This window comes from Pezoporus occidentalis, unplaced genomic scaffold (assembly GCF_034315485.1).
Source record: "Pezoporus occidentalis ecotype Australia unplaced genomic scaffold, CSIRO_AGI_Poc_V1 ctg53, whole genome shotgun sequence".
Lineage (NCBI taxonomy): Eukaryota > Metazoa > Chordata > Aves > Psittaciformes > Psittacidae > Pezoporus > Pezoporus occidentalis.
The window spans coordinates 4,298,896-4,314,677 of NW_026915866.1; the positions used below are offsets into that span (position 1 = coordinate 4,298,896).

General features: G+C 38.0%; 1 protein-coding gene across 2 annotated transcripts in view; it reads left to right on the forward strand.

Moving 5' to 3' along the window:
* The window catches only part of GRID2 (glutamate ionotropic receptor delta type subunit 2), a 735,631-nt gene that overhangs the window by 509,907 nt on the left and 209,942 nt on the right, over positions 1-15,782 (forward strand). For both annotated transcript variants that reach the window (XM_062637614.1, XM_062637616.1), the window contains 2 exons: positions 4,217-4,378; positions 14,218-14,337. In XM_062637614.1, the coding sequence (XP_062493598.1) occupies positions 4,217-4,378; positions 14,218-14,337 (282 nt within the window). The remainder of the gene's footprint in view (positions 1-4,216; positions 4,379-14,217; positions 14,338-15,782) is intronic.

Consider the following 15,782-nt stretch of genomic DNA (forward strand, 5'->3'; position numbering starts at 1 on the left):
TAGGGTGGTGAGGCACTGGAATAGGTTGCCCAGGGAGGTTGTGAATGCTCCATCCCTTGCAGTGTTCAAGGCCAGGTTGGACGAGGCCTTGGGTGATATGATTTAGTGTAGGGTGTCCCTGCCCACGGCAGGGGGTTGGAACTAGATGATCTTAAGGTCCTTTCCAACCCTAACGATTCTATGATTCTGTGATTCTATGTAAGGTCAATAGATGCACAGGATATTTCTAGAAGTTATTTAAGAAATGTGAAATTCTTTAGGTTCTACCATTCTGTTACGGTGCATGGTCCTACTAACTACAGCAAGGCAGAAAATAAGAATCATGTATCAATAGGAGGCTTCATATTCAATGTATTTTTCTCTTCACTTTCATTTTCAGTTCAGTAGTGAACTGACTCTAGGGAAAAAAAGGTTCTAGAAACCAAAGTTTATTCTCTACAAATTGGCAAAATCCATTTAATATGTTAGCTTGGACCTTATACCTTAACCTATGCCTCTTTATCAACCTATAGCTTGGAGAGCTATAATAATTCTGTTGAAAGCTTTCACAACATTCTGGTTCAAAGGAATGATGGAAGCTTGACTGGTTTAAGTGTTCTACACAGCTGAGTTGCTTTTTTCATATTTTCCCTGAGATGGCTGCACTTCATTAGTGGCTGAGGGACACAACACTAAAAAATGAAAGGAAGAAAAACTCTGACACAGTTTCCCTTGTGTGTTCATGTGATGCACAGGCCTTTGAGTAGCTGTGGGGTTTGTTTGCTGCTTCTTTGTTCTCCCCAACAATATTATAAATTAACTTCCATTCCAGTGGGGATTTGAAACAGTTTATAAATTGAAATTTCCAATGCTTTTTTTTTGTGCCATCGAAGTGTAACTAATCAGATATATTCTCTGGAAATTCTAAGGGTGAATTTCTTGATTTTTATTTTTACTGCCCCCGAAGTCCATGTGAATAATTAATATTTTCAGCATCTTTATTAAAACACTGAAAAACATTTTGGTGAAGAACTCTCCTTGTGTCTCTGGGACTGTCCTAGTTGAAACAACAATTTCTATAAATTTGTATCATTTTGGAGGCAGGAAGTTAAAACCTGAATTCACGTAAGTATTTAGTACCATAACTCTTTTGTTTAAAAACTAAGTGCAATGGTCTAGGCATACATAAAGTAAATGCCATTAGTCCAGATTAATGACTCATACTTACTCTGATTGCTAAATACCTTTCTTCTACACTTTGGAACAAAAAAAAAAAAATCACATCCGAATGTTTAATTACACCCACAGGAGGTTATGCAGTTATATACTGCTTGCTAATGGAAGTGTCCAGCCATTAGTTTAAGATCAAATAAAGGACCAGTAATCAATACCAGGCAATGTATTAAACGTCCCAGTAAATTTACTTGGAACATGAATAAAAGTGTAAAATGATTTGAAATTACAGCCCCACTCTGTGCATCAGGACAGCTACTAATGAAGCGTACTTCTGGTAGTGATAGGGAAGGGTGATTTTGAGTAGTAGAAATTAATTTTAATGTTTTTATCATTGCATTATCAGTGACTGATTGCTGTAAATGTTAAGATGAACTGTTAGTGAAGGAATAACGATGCTTAATAATTGCTGAACTCTGTACTCCTGAGCCCTGTTAATACTTAATGAAGACCCAGCTATATTACTCTAAGACTAGTGAATGCATCCTTCCTCATGAACTGTGACAATAATCTTCTATTCCCATGATATCAGGTTATGGAAGCTACCTTGAAAGAACTGTCATTTTGTTGAGAAATGATGCCTTGGCATCTGTAGCCCATCATCTACCAATTTAGTCTCATTAGTGACCTTATTGTCTCTGCTCTCTAGAGGTGGTTTGTTTGGGTTATTTTGTTTGGGATTTTTTTGTTGTTGTTGTTTGTTTTGTGGTTGTTTTTTTTTTTAATCTTGTTTTGGTTTCATTTTTTTCCTTTGGCAAAGGCTTATGTAAAATAAAGTTGGCTCACAGCATAGTAATAATTTTTTCAGTCTCCTCTGAATGTCCCTGTGCTGCTGACTTCTTTGGGGATATACAGTTTTAGCTGAAACGCTTTGAGTTCTTTGTAGGTTTACAATACACAGAAAAATAATCCAAGTTATTTTCAAAATGCTTGATTAATCTGAACCCTGATCCTCAATGCATGCTTTTAATCCTGTCATGCACAGAGGTGCCTAGCCTGTGCATCTGCAGAATGTAAATTAGTTCCTCAGTGAATACTGAAATGGAAATATTCACAGCCATTGGAGTCATGGGAGAGCCTTGAGTAAGAATAAAGAAGCATGTTTGAGAAAGAGGGGATAAAGGATCGTTGCCTTTTAAAGGAAAAGGGAAGTAGAAATCAAAATTTCTGTGCATTTATGGTACTGCCAATGAAGTTGTAAAGGCAATGGATGATCCAGGGATTTTACCAGGAGGGATATCAGCAGACTATTAGATCTTCTTCAATAAAGTGTGGAATTAAAAATGTCCCAGGAAATTCTAGCAAGGTAAGGAGTAAGACAACATCTTTCCTGAATGCAAGGCAGGGAAGGAGTCTGTCACAAAACCTTCCTAAGAACTGTACAGATCAGATTGAGGATGACACAGGCAAAGACAGTATAAAGATGGAATTTACATAAGAAAATAAAAACATACAAAATATATGGAAACAAGAAATTAGGCAGAAAGAAAGGCTTCTTTTTTTTCTTCCCCCCCCCCCCCTTTTTCTTTTCTCCTCCTTTATTTTAAGGTGATGGGTGGATTTGCAAATCAGTGTCTCAGATCTTCTGCATTATTGTGCTTGCTTCCCCTCCCAGTAGCTGCAGGACTTCCCCAGTCTTTGGATATTTTTGAGAGGCAGAATAGGGGTATTTTCCACAATGCTGGTGTACTTTCCTTTTGACAGCTTCCTTCTTTTAAGGTTTTGAGCAGACCATCTGTATGGAGAAACCTTTACATGGAGCAGTCAGCATATTCCACAATCTTGGAAATGTCTGTTGTCTTGTCTGTGACTGATGGAGTCAAAAACCCAGCAACCTTGCCTCAGTCTGCAAATTGCTGCTGGCTAATTGATTTTCAGGCACTAGGAATATTCTACAGTCTCTTTCATAGTGAAGCTGAGTAATCTGAGTTTCCCTCAATAACTTCAGGCTCCATGGCTTCAAATGACCAATAGGTTATCTAAAAATAATATTCCCAAAGGTCCTTGCATTTCCGAATATCATTTCTCTTCCCAAGAACCTCTCTGTTCAGGAGAGCTGAGGTTTCTCCTTATGATAGTGACTGAAATGTTCCTGCCATTTGAGGACAGAAATGACTAAATACAGCTGTACTGTAAACTACTTGTTTCAGAAGTGTTCATGAATTCTAAGCTTCTGTTCTTTTACATTAAAATGTATCTTTCACATCTGACTTTGTACTATGTGTTTTTAAAAGCACATGTATAGAAATCATACATGGGTAAGTGGGTACACAAATAGCTTCTTTTCTTGAGTGCAACTGTTATCTCTTTAAGGTCAGACTGGAACTTCCTCGCACAGTATGTGTTTAACTATGCTCACTGTGAAACGTGTACACATTTACTCAGTAAGAGTTTTGTCCTGCAAGGAATCAACAGCCATTGCCAAATACTCTGACAGGAATCACTAGAAATTGCAGAATCAACATGCAACTGCACACTGAGAAAGATTTCATCGGGTCATATTTCATTTCAGAAATTGTCTCAATCAGAACTTATTTTAAAAACCGGGGGAAAAAAAAAGCATGATGAAATGATTTATTTTAAATTTTTAGTTTCTGTTTTTCAAATGAATAAAACAATCTTGAAGAAAATTGATGCTGTCCAAATATCTAGTGGCTGAAAATTGAAAGTTGCAGGTAACTGATTAAAAATAAAAGAAAGTCTGTTTACTTTCATGAGTAGGGCTTTAAATCCTGCAAATGGAGCTGTGCCAGTGATTGGGCTGCCTGTATTTCATATGTATGTAGTTGTTCCTTCAGATCACTTGTAGTGTGACAGCCTTTAGCTGCAGTTCCTAAAGGAGCTGAAGATATGGCTTATTGACTCTTATAATTTCTTCTTAATATCAAATAAGTCATTTAATTACCAGGATGTTATGGGCAAGGCAAAATAAATGACAAATTCTGGCTGCTGACAGGAGACCAAAAATAATAATGCTAATTCTCCCATTCTAATATCTTTGCAGATTTCAAACCTGTATATATACGACACCGTCCTCCTGTTGGCGAATGCTTTTCATAAGAAGCTGGAAGACAGGAAGTGGCACAGCATGGCCAGCCTCACCTGCATCAGGAAGAATTCTAAACCCTGGCAAGGAGGACGATCAATGTTGGAAACCATCAAGAAGGTACGTCTTCTTTGTATTTCCTCGTCTTTGATTTCTAAAATAGTTGTATTAGGCAGTACTCCCTTCTGAAGTGCGTACTGTTCTTGCCAGTACTAGCAGTGTCTTTTCAAAGCAATAGTTTTGATATATGTACAGTTTCTGAATTAAAATCATAGAATCATAGAATGGTTTGGGTTGGAAGGGACCTTAAAGCTCATTTAGTTCCAGCCCTACTGCCATGGAAAGGGACATCTTCTACTAGACCAGGTTGCTCAAAGCCCTGTCCAGCCTGGCCTTTAACACTGCTGGGGATGCGGCAACCTCAGCTTCTCTGGGCAGCTTGTTCCAAGTTCCTCACCACCCTCATAGTAAAGAATTTTCTTTCTAATACTTAATCTAAATCTACCCTCTTTCAGTTTAAAGCAGTTCCCTTGTGCTGTCACTACATGGCCTTTCCATCTTTCATATAGGCTTTCTTTAGGTACTGGAAGACTGTTATAAGATCTTGTTGGAGAGACTTATCATTTACATTGTAAATCAAAAAAAAAACCCAGAGTAGTGTGTGTGTGTATATATATATATACACACATATATATGTGTGTGTGTATAACGGTGCTTTATCTATGGCTTTCATTAAAAAGAAATAGAAAAGAATTTAAAATATAATGTTATTTCAAGAAATTGCCATTCTGTATTAGGTCTTTAACCATCCCAGAAGTTATGATTATGCAGGCAAAATGGAAGGCTCCGTTAAACCCTTCTTATTTTTTCCCCAGTCCTTAGTCAATCTGCGCTAGGTCCAAAATAACAGTTCAAGGCTTTCTTTGATGGCTGTCTCTGGTTTCCATTCTAACAGTTTGAAGTCATGAGACTGCAAGGATAATCCAGCACACATTTCAGGGGCAAGATACAGCTTTCAGGGACTCTAAACTATATTGCTTTTAACCTATCAGCACAATTTCAAATTCACATTTGACATTTCCCTGTATTTTAAGCTATGTTTCAGGCAAGGCTGGTTTTGGAACTTTTCTTCTCAAATTACATTTTGTAAATACTATTGCAAACTTTTTCATTAATAAACTAAAAGCTACTTCTACTTACTGAATTCCAAATAGGACGCTTGAGACATAGAAGTAAAGATACCCACTTCCCCTTTAGAATTAGAATTTAGTATCTGAGCTGGAGTTTCGGGCAAAGTCTAGTAGCCATACTAGCATCTCTAAAATTAGAAGTGCTCCACCATTGAAAGAGCTGCTGACTGTTTTACATTATGATTATTTGCTTGTTTCTGTTGATTTTGGATGTGAGACTGACCATAATCTCCTGCATAAACATCATTTATGCTCTTTCTTACTACTATCTCATCTCTTTGCATGTCAGAATTTATTCCTTTCATTGTCATATCATTCTATCTATCCAGTTTATCATCTTCCTCCTAAAATGATGTGATTAATAAAACAAACTCCTTCCATGACCTTTCACAGAAGAGCTGCACTATGTTAAAGATCAATTTATGTAGTAGCTCTTAACCCTGAAACATAAAGAGATATGGCCAAAAGGAATATGAAAGCATTCAAGAAAGCAGGAACAAGTGTAAATGCTAGGGTTGTGGTTAGCTTGCTAAAAAAAATTCATCAGTCAAATGCCGATAAAATCCCTGACATAAGTAGCTAACCAGGCTCGTATCCTGTTGCTTTTGAGTTTCCCCTCTATTTGAATGAGATGGCTTTGATAAGAAGCTTCTGTAGAAGAACTTCAGTATCACAGCTGCCTATTTTGAACTTAAAAAGCTGACATTCATGAATGTCTGACGAGGTACAAAAGGAAAAATAAAAACTAAGGGAATTAAAAAGTTTTTCTCGAAAACATGACAGTTTTCCTTCACTTTGAAAGAAAATATGAAAAAGTTACCATTTAAATAGTTAAATTAAATAGTTTATGAATAAAAGGTTCTGTGTTTTCATTTTTAGATCACTCTTTCAAGAATGTAGTGTAAAAATATACTGTTAGTTCAGGGTGAAGATACAACCTGAGATTTATTAAATGCTCCTGGAAAAAGGATTTCTATCCTGTGCAAAACTTTAACCCTATCACAGAGCTGGAATCACTGTCTTGTCCCATATTATATCTCTCCTCAATGTAGTTTCAGTAGGTGTTGTATTGTAGCCAAGTATGGTGTTCGTAAGGAAAGAGTTAAGGAAGAGATGCCTAATTCCAGCCTGCCAGCCTTAGAAAGGGACTAGCTGCTCTCCTGGCAGCAGTGGAAGTGATGTTGCCATCTACTGCTTCACACAACTGAGATCTTACTGTCTTGCTGCTAATAAAAAAAAAAAAAAAAAAAAATAAGGAAGCAGGAAAAACTAGTTCTGGAAGAAGGTTTTCTAGGACACACACCCCCCCCACAAAAAAAAAACAAACCCCACAAAAAAAAAAACACCTATCCCCTAGAATCAGAGATACAGAAACGGGAATATTTGACTGTGTTTTAGCTGCAGAGGGAATCTCTCTCTGATTTCTGGAAGGGAAAATAAGCGAAGAGATGGGAAATCTCTATAAAGCTACACACTGAAGATGTGAAGGTAATAGAAAGAGATGCTGGTGTTCTACCAGTGGCAGCACTTGTTAAAAATAGGAGAACTCTGGTGGTAAATAAACTAATTTCTTTATGATTAATAAACCAATAGGCAAGAGTAGGGAATGAGGGGAAATTAGATTTTCAACTATTTCTTGAAATGGCAAAATAGCTGTCTGAATCATTTCCTATTGTCTTTTGTTACTTTTCACTCTTGAACATTTGATTCCTGCATCACTATTTCTACAAACAACTCCAAAAGCTGTTCTGTCTGTGTGAATTCAACCCACTACAATTGTTAATATCTGTTTCTACCCATTTTGGAACTGGATAAATAGTTAAATTCATAAGGAAACACAATCCTTCTAATGAATTTGGCCAGCTTTAGCCATTAGTTCTAAATTCACTTTTGTAATAGGAACTATCCCCAAACACATGCTCACTTGTTTATTTCTAAGTAAAGCTATTTCACAGTGAGATAAATAAGTATTACTAGAAAAAAATTCTACTGTTGGAAAAATTAATCTTCCCAAATAGCTGGAGAATAAATGTAAGTAGTATTATATGGAGGATCAACTCAGAAGAATGACAACAAGTTACTGCATATATCTTCCCTCACGCTTACCTGATCTCTTCCCAGTCATATTTGTTTAGCTCACTGACAAGCAACAAATTCTTAGTGCTAGCAGCAACATAGAGCTTATTCCTTTGTGGAAAATGAGCTGTACCTCATGCTGTTTCATGAATCGTAGGTGGAATTGTCAAATAGTTCTGGTCTCAGAAATGGCAGTGATGTTCAGTGGTGACACATCAAAAAGATGCCGAATTGTTTTTCAGGTGGTAGATTAGACTTTCTTCCCTAGCAGCTAAAAATGGTGTGTTGAGTTTAAAACTCAACAATGTTTTTGATGTCAGTTTTTTTTCAGGAATAAAATGTGAAGCTCATATTTAATGACTGTAGCATTTTTGTCTGCCTGCAATCACCTTTTTTTCTGTAATTGCAAAATAGCTAATCTATTTTAATTAAAAAAAAAAACAAAAAAAACCAAACCAACAAACCCAAAACAAAGCAAAACAAAACAAGCCAGGAACTGTCAGAGCAAATACAGTATTTTGTGACTGATGATTGAGAAGCTGACATTCCCAAGCGAGGTTCTGACTGCTGGGTAAATAGTGTTTTCTTCACAGACTTGCAATATAGTGGTGCCTAAGCGTATATAAACTGTAGTTTATCTTGCCAGTCTAGATGGGACTCAAGTAGGCTTTAACTATATTGCCAAGCTTTATAGCAGCTCTTCAAAGCCCAAAGCACTGATCAGAAATGTAAGTAAAACATTTTTGTCCTAACAACTGGCATTTCACTCTTCAGTTTTAAATGTGTCAGGAAATCACATGGTTGCAGCTCAATCTTAGAGGAATCTGAGAGGAAATAATAAACATGCCTTCCTTTTGCCCCGATTGCATTGTTTCTGTAAGTTATATGGAATTCAACATTTATTTGACCCTTGCCCATTATCATAATTAACACAAAAAATACTTGGACAAATCTCATCAGGAAGTTACTGGATTAGTAGCTGTCATACAGATGTCCATTTCCTTTGTGATCTCCTTCACTGTGCATTAGCAGAGGGATAAAATACATGTCATAAATGCAGTATGTGTTTTAGAGGGATCCATGATGTGAAAGACTATGCAAAAAAATTGGAGCAGTGTCCTGAAACTCTTCCTAGGCAGTCCATCAGTCCTAAACAATAGAACAGGCTCATGTAAGCCTTGTGAAAAGGCAGTGTGGGACAATTAGGGCTATTAGAGAGCAATAGCAAGATTGCCTGGCTTACAGGAGCAGCAAGATATGTCCCAGGTAGGGAGGAGGCATCAGGAACTCTAAGAAGTTTCCTATCCGATTTAGTTTTGTTGTTGGTATTATATGAGTGGTTCTTTACTGTTCTGTCTTTCTGTCTCTTCCCTTTCCAAACAAAGAGTATTCCCATGTAATCTGAGCTCTTATTACACTATTTGCAAATGTACACACTCTAGGAAAGTAAGTTCTGTTTAAAGACATTCTTACATGAGAAGTTTTCAAAGCATGATAAAATTGCGACATAGGTGAATGAGAAAAATTGTTATTATGGGTAATACTGGATTTCAGACAAATAAAATTAACTAACAGAGCTTCTATCTTGCCCCGATATTTGCAGCCATTTAAAAAATCAAGGTAAATAAACTTACACACAATGGTTTTGGGTAGATTCAGTTTCAAAATATGGTAGGCAAGTCAGTTTACCTGTTCTATATGTTAAGGGCTATGTATTAACAGAGACAAAAGTGTTTTCATTAGGAGTGGATTGCATTTCTTCAAATGTAACTGAGGTAAATGCATCTTCATTATTTTTATCATATTTGTTCAAGCAAGGACAAAGGTTATAAAAATGAAATTAGAAGTTGACTAAAATTTTAAGTTGCTGTCTTAGGTCTCAAAAAATCACTTATATTTTAGACATGATTCTATTTTCATGTCCCATAAATTATTGGGAGCATTCTCAGAAGTCACTTTATATTGAAAGTTCCCAATTTAAAACTACTTTCTCACAAAATAAGAAAGAAAAATGCTTTATGCACTTTCTGTTTTACAAAGCATCTACCTTAGAATTTTTTTTTTTTTTTTTTTTTTGCTGATGTTCAGTGTTTCCATTCTTTTATCATTTGGTTCCAGAGTTTTGCTTTCCTTTTTCCAGACATTGCTTGTGGGTCACTAGAATCATAGAATCATAGAATCATAGAATAATTAGGGTTGGAAAGGACCTTAAGATCATCAAGTTCCAACCCCCCTGCCGTGGACAGGGACACCTTACACTAAATCGTATCACCCAAGGCCTCGTGCAACCAGGTCTTGAACACTGCAAGGGATGGAGCATTCACAACCTCCCTGGGCAACCTATTCCAGTGCCTCACCACCCTAACAGGAAAGAATTTCCTTCTTATATCCAACCTAAACTTCCCCTGTTTAAGTTTTAACCCGTTACCCCTTGTCCTATCACTAGAGTCTTTAATGAAGAGTACCTCTCCAGCATCCCTATAGGCCTCCTTCAGATACTGGAAGGCTGCTATGAGGTCTCCACACAGCCTTCTCTTCTCCAGGCTGAACAGCCCCAGCTTCCTCAGCCTGTCTTCATATGGGAGGTGCCCCAGTCCCCTGATCATCCTTGTGGCCCTTCTCTGGACTTGTTCCAACAGTTCCATGTCCTTTTTATGTTGAGGACACCAGAACTGCACACAGTACTCCAGGTGAGGTCTCGCAAGAGCAGAGTAGAGTTGCAGGATCACCTCCTTCGACCTGCTGGTCACGCTCCTTTTGATGCAGCCCAGGATACAGTTGGCTTTCTGGGCTGCAAGCACACACTGAAGCCGGCTCATGTTCATTTTCTCATCAACCAATATACCCAAGTCCTTCTCCGCAGGGCTTCTCTGAATCTCTTCTCTGCCCAACCTGTAGCTGTGCCTGGGATTGCTCTGATCCAGGTGTAGGACCTTGCACTCGGCATGGTTAAACTGCATGAGGTTGGCATCAGCCCACCTCACAAGTGTGTCAAGGTCCCTCTGGATGGCATTCCTTCCCTCCAGGGTATCAACTGAACCACACAGCTTGGTGTCATTGGCAAACTTGCTGAGGGTGCACTCAATCCCACTGTCCATGTCAGCGACAAAGATGTTGAATAAGACCGGTCCCAACACCAATCCCTGAGGGACGCCACTCGTTACTGGTTTCCAGCCAGACATTGAGACATTGACCACAACTCTTTGTGTGCGGCCGTCCAGCCAGTTCTATATCCACCGAGTGGTCCATCCATCAAATTGATGTCTCTCCAATTTAGAGACAAGGATGTCGTGTGGGACAGTGTCGAACGCTTTACACAAGTCCAGGTAGATGACATCAACTGCTCTACCCCTGTCCATCAGTTCTGTAGCCCCATCATAGAAGGCCACCAAATTGGTCAGGCAGGATTTCCCTTTAGTGAAGCCCTGCTGGCTGTCACCAAGCACCTTGTTGTTTTTCATGTGCCTTAGCATGCCTTCCAGGAGAATCCGCTCCAAGATTTTGCCAGGCACAGAGGTGAGACTCACTGGTCTGTAATTCCCCAGGTCATCCATTTTCCCCTTCTTGAAAATGGGGGTTATATTTCCCTTTTTCCAGTCATCGGGAACTTCACCTGACTGCCATGATTTTTCAAATATGATGGCCAGCGGCTTCGCAACTTCATTTGCCAGCTCCTTCAGGACCCGCGGATGGATTTCATCAGGACCCATGGACTTGTGCACATTCAGATTTTTAAGATGTTCTCAAACCAGTTGCTCTCCTACAGTGGGCGCAAGCTCTTCATTCTCACAGTCCCTGCATCTGCCTTCCAAGACTTGGGTGGTGCGATCAGAGCCTTTGCCAGTGAAGACTGAGGCAAAGAAGTCATTCAGAACCTCAGCCTTCTCCAAATCCTGTGTAGCCAGTTCTCCTGAGAGCTTCCGGAGGGGGCCTACGTTCTCTCTAGTCTGTTTTTTATTTGCTATGTACCTGAAGAATCCCTTTCTGTTATCTTTAATAGCTCTAGCTAAGTTTAATTCTAACTGGGCCTTAGCTTTCCTAACCTGGTCCCTAGCTTCCCGGACAACATCCCTGTACTCTTCCCATGCCGCCTGTCCTTGCTTCCACTTTTTATAAGCCTGTTTTTTTTTCATTTGAATTTTCCTCAGGAGCTCCTTATCCATCCAAGGAGGTCTCCTGGCCCTCCTGCTGCACTTCCTTCTTGACCAGTCTGGCAAGCCTCCTACCAAAACAGCTCTTTCCCTTCCTTATCATCAGACCAGCTCCACCTGCCCCCACTAGACCTGGCTTACAAGCTTGGGTCCCGTGTTCAAGACACCCAAACCCCTGACTATGACACCACCCTTTTAACCAGTTATTAACCTGGCTAATCCTCCTAGCTTTTTTTAGGTCCTCCCCTGTATCCTGGAGAATTGATGAAAAGACCACCTGAGCTCCAGAGCCCCTAACCACCTCCCCCAGGGCTCTGAAATTATTCTAGAAATTATTGTGCAGTTTAGGTGTTCTATAGTAGCTTAATATTGATACTATACCTACGTGAGAACCAAGAGTTTAATTCACATTATGGAGAAAAAAGTAACACAGGAAATATGAACTATAATATATAAAAGCAGTATATGGTAAGGGGTCAGGGTGGTGCAGGACTAGGAATAGGTGTATGCTATCAGGGAGAGCAAGTCAGCCAGATGGAGGCTTTCAGAGGTCAGATGGGGATCCCAAGCTTTGCAGATGTGTGCTGCTTTGCAGGCATTTCTACATCATATGTACCATGAAATTCTGGCTTTGTTAATCAAAAAGCCAGATGAGACCGCATGAGAAAAAAAGATATGCGGAACAGGTTTTTATTTCTGGTTCATGAATAGGATGTAGTCACATTTAAGTTAACAGAAAAGGTTTATATTTGTGAAACTCCGTTATTTGCCTAAGGATACGTTGAAATGATTTTGCAGGTAAACACAAGCTCACTCTGTCTTTACGCTGAACCTGCCAGAGGTGTGATAACCGCAATCTAAAAGCCATGAAGGTGTGATTATTACAGGATTCTGCTCAAGCATAATAAGTAACCTCAGTGTCATACTAACAACAAGGATGCGTGTCAAAATTGTCTGGCTGGCTCTCACTGAGGGCAAAATGACCCAAAGTCTACAAAAGACTGTGCAAGTGCACCCTTAATCAAGGTGCTGTTTTTCTTTAATAAAAAATAAAAATAAAAAATTCTTCTACTGCATTCAAAAAGCAATTATTGAAAAGGTTAAAAAAGATTAAATATATATATGCACAAAGTATTATCTTATTTTTAACTGAAAATGGCACTTCATGAAATATTTCTGTATTATTCCCTGATAACAGTACTCTCTAGTAGTTGCTAGTAAATTTTAAAGGTATTATCTCAGTGATCAACTTCCTTATATTTATTATAGGATGCTTTATAAAAGGATGACAACATTTTTTTTTGTTCATAATAATCAGCAATGAAGATGCAAATTTGGTACTCCTTCCTGGATTTTTTCCAAAAATAAAGATGTGAGAATAGAGCTTTTAAAATCATGATTCAGCAAGGCTCATGTGCTAGGTAGCTTGTACATAAAGCATTCATTTTCTTTTTTTTTTTTCAGTTCAAATAATAAAGCTCTTAACTGAAGAATAAATCATAGCTACAAAACTCTTGCCTCATGTTTTAAAGAAAAGCTGTCCATTTCATATGGATTTACACCAGGGGCAGATATTTTTTCTTGTACATACTTAAAATATTGTTCAAGTTATTTTGAGGGAGTGGGTTAAACATTTTATTTTTTCCTGAATCTGAATAATTTTTTTTTAAGGCTAAGGGTTTTCACTGTGTCTCTGTTCAATTTAAAGTTCAGGTCATCACAGTTCTTATACAAAGATGAAATGAGTGTCGTGTTGAATCAACCCTGGAATATGTTTTGAGTATTGCTGTAGCATTTATAGTCTTTTCAACTCATGATTCTTTACAGTAAATATTCACTGGGTTTTTTCTTCAGTATTTTAACCCCTTCTGACAAAAATGTAAAAAGTAAAAGCAAGCTTGAAAATTTGCTCCATTGTGTTGCTTATCTCATCCATTCTTAGCAGTAGAGGTTTGGAGGAAAACAGAAAAATCACTATTTTCAGCTAGGCAGGCGCCTCATTTATTCAGATCACTTATGTTGGGCTCGCAAAATGCCTAACTTCATGCAGAACTCAACCTGATCTTATGTGGAAATCTCTTGTATGAGAAACATTTTGAGGGGGGGAAGGGAGGGATGCAAAAATAAACAAAAGTATTTTTTGTGCAATTTCTTTTGTTTGTCATTAGTTTTACATTCACATCCACCCAAATTAGTCACAAAACTTTTTTTTTAATGGGGCTAGAATGTCTGTACTTACACACTGACAGGTTAAAGGACAAAAACTGGGAGTGCACACGAAGACTGTTGCTTGCACTGCATCTGCTTACCACTGCTGAGTTTGAGTCTTCTGTGAAGAACTTAAATGATACAGAAACAATTCAGACTTCAAATTTTTTTCAGGAAATTTGTTCTTGAGAACACTGTACTGATTCTAGTAGTTGTGAATGTATACTGCATACTCAGTGCACAAATGCCTTGGATAACAAAATAACAAAAGGTTATTATAATTGTTTACTTCTGAGTTTTCAATCCATTCTTTTTTTTTTTTTTTTTCCAATAGGGTGGAGTGAATGGCTTGACTGGAGAACTGGAATTTGCAGAAAATGGGGGGAATCCCAATGTGCATTTTGAAATTCTGGGGACAAATTATGGGGAAGATCTTGGCAGAGGCATCCGCAAGGTGAGGATACATATGTTCAAACAAGAGACTGTTTTTACTGATCTTTTAAAAAGCTTTCTTGTGTTCCATCACAGAGCAAACAGAAAACTGTTTGACAGCAGATAATATATTGTGTGTCATTAAGAGGAGTAAGAAATTGGAGAAAAGTCTTGAATTTCTAGATATACAGCAATTTTATTATTGCGAAGAGGCCTTGCGGTAGGTTGTGTTGATCAAGGTATTCATTGTAAGACTGAATGTGTTCACCTGTTGGTTGACTCTCCCAAAAGAGCAGTGAAAGCTGTTGGTTTGTAACCCTTACAACCCATTTCCAAAATAGCAAATTTTACATTAAATTATGTTTAGGGTGCCCACATTGGCTCTATGGTCAAAGTGGGCTATGTAGCCATTAGATGATTAAAATTCATAGGTACAGAAAATCTATCATAACATAGATAAAATTTCTGTAACCTCTTGTCTTCATGAAATAAATACTCAGTGTTTTAGTAAAAATTAACTTTTATGGAGTAAGTGCAATGTTATGTATTCAGCTGCCAGACACAGTCCAAATACTTGGACTGAGCTTGTTTGAGGAAATGTCGAACTTCTCCAGCAAAATTACCTTTTTCAGTTTTGATAGTCTATAAAAATAAAGTCCTGTGCAAGGAATGGTGGAAGCAAGTTTCTATTTGCAATTCATATGCTTAACTTTGGATAACTGCCCATCTGGGATGGCAAAAGTAGCAAAAATCATATGGTACCTCTTAGGAAAATAAAAGACTAATAGGCTTTTCCAGGAGCAACTCTTCTTCAAACACAGATCTCCTGAAAGATAATATAAGGATCTCTTCATTTAGTGTATCAAATCACACTGGTTTTTATATGTGAGGAAGCTGAAGTGATTGTCTAAAAGCAAATGACAGAGAAAGTTATTTTAAGATGTGTAAGCTGTTTCCATGTGTCAGCATTGCCATGTAATGAAGGACATCATTTATCTGCATACAACAGATAAATTTTTCTGCAGCAACAGATAAATGCTCTGGAAGAAGGAAGAGATAAAGAGGAAGTTTAAAAGTGTCTCTAAACTTCTGAAATGTCTCCTCCTCTATTTACTGTAATTGTTATTCCGTTCCTGCTCTTTCGACTGTTGTTAATACCTTGATGTACGCACATGCCTATAGTTATATGTCACCTTGAGCAGAGATTGTGAGAGATGCTTTAGAAACTAAACAGAACTGGATCTTGTTGATATTTGGAGGTGCGCTTCACAAAGTCTTTAGGCGACCAGAATGTTGGATGAGTCCTTATTCCTTCACCTGTAAATTCAGCCTTTTTCAACATATTTTGACTTTTTATTTTCCGTGCTATGCGTCAAGGAGCTATTTGTTCTTAAGATCAACAAAGTAGTCCCTTCTTAAGACAAATCTGTATCCCTTCATTTAATTTAATTGGTTGACTTTGGCTGG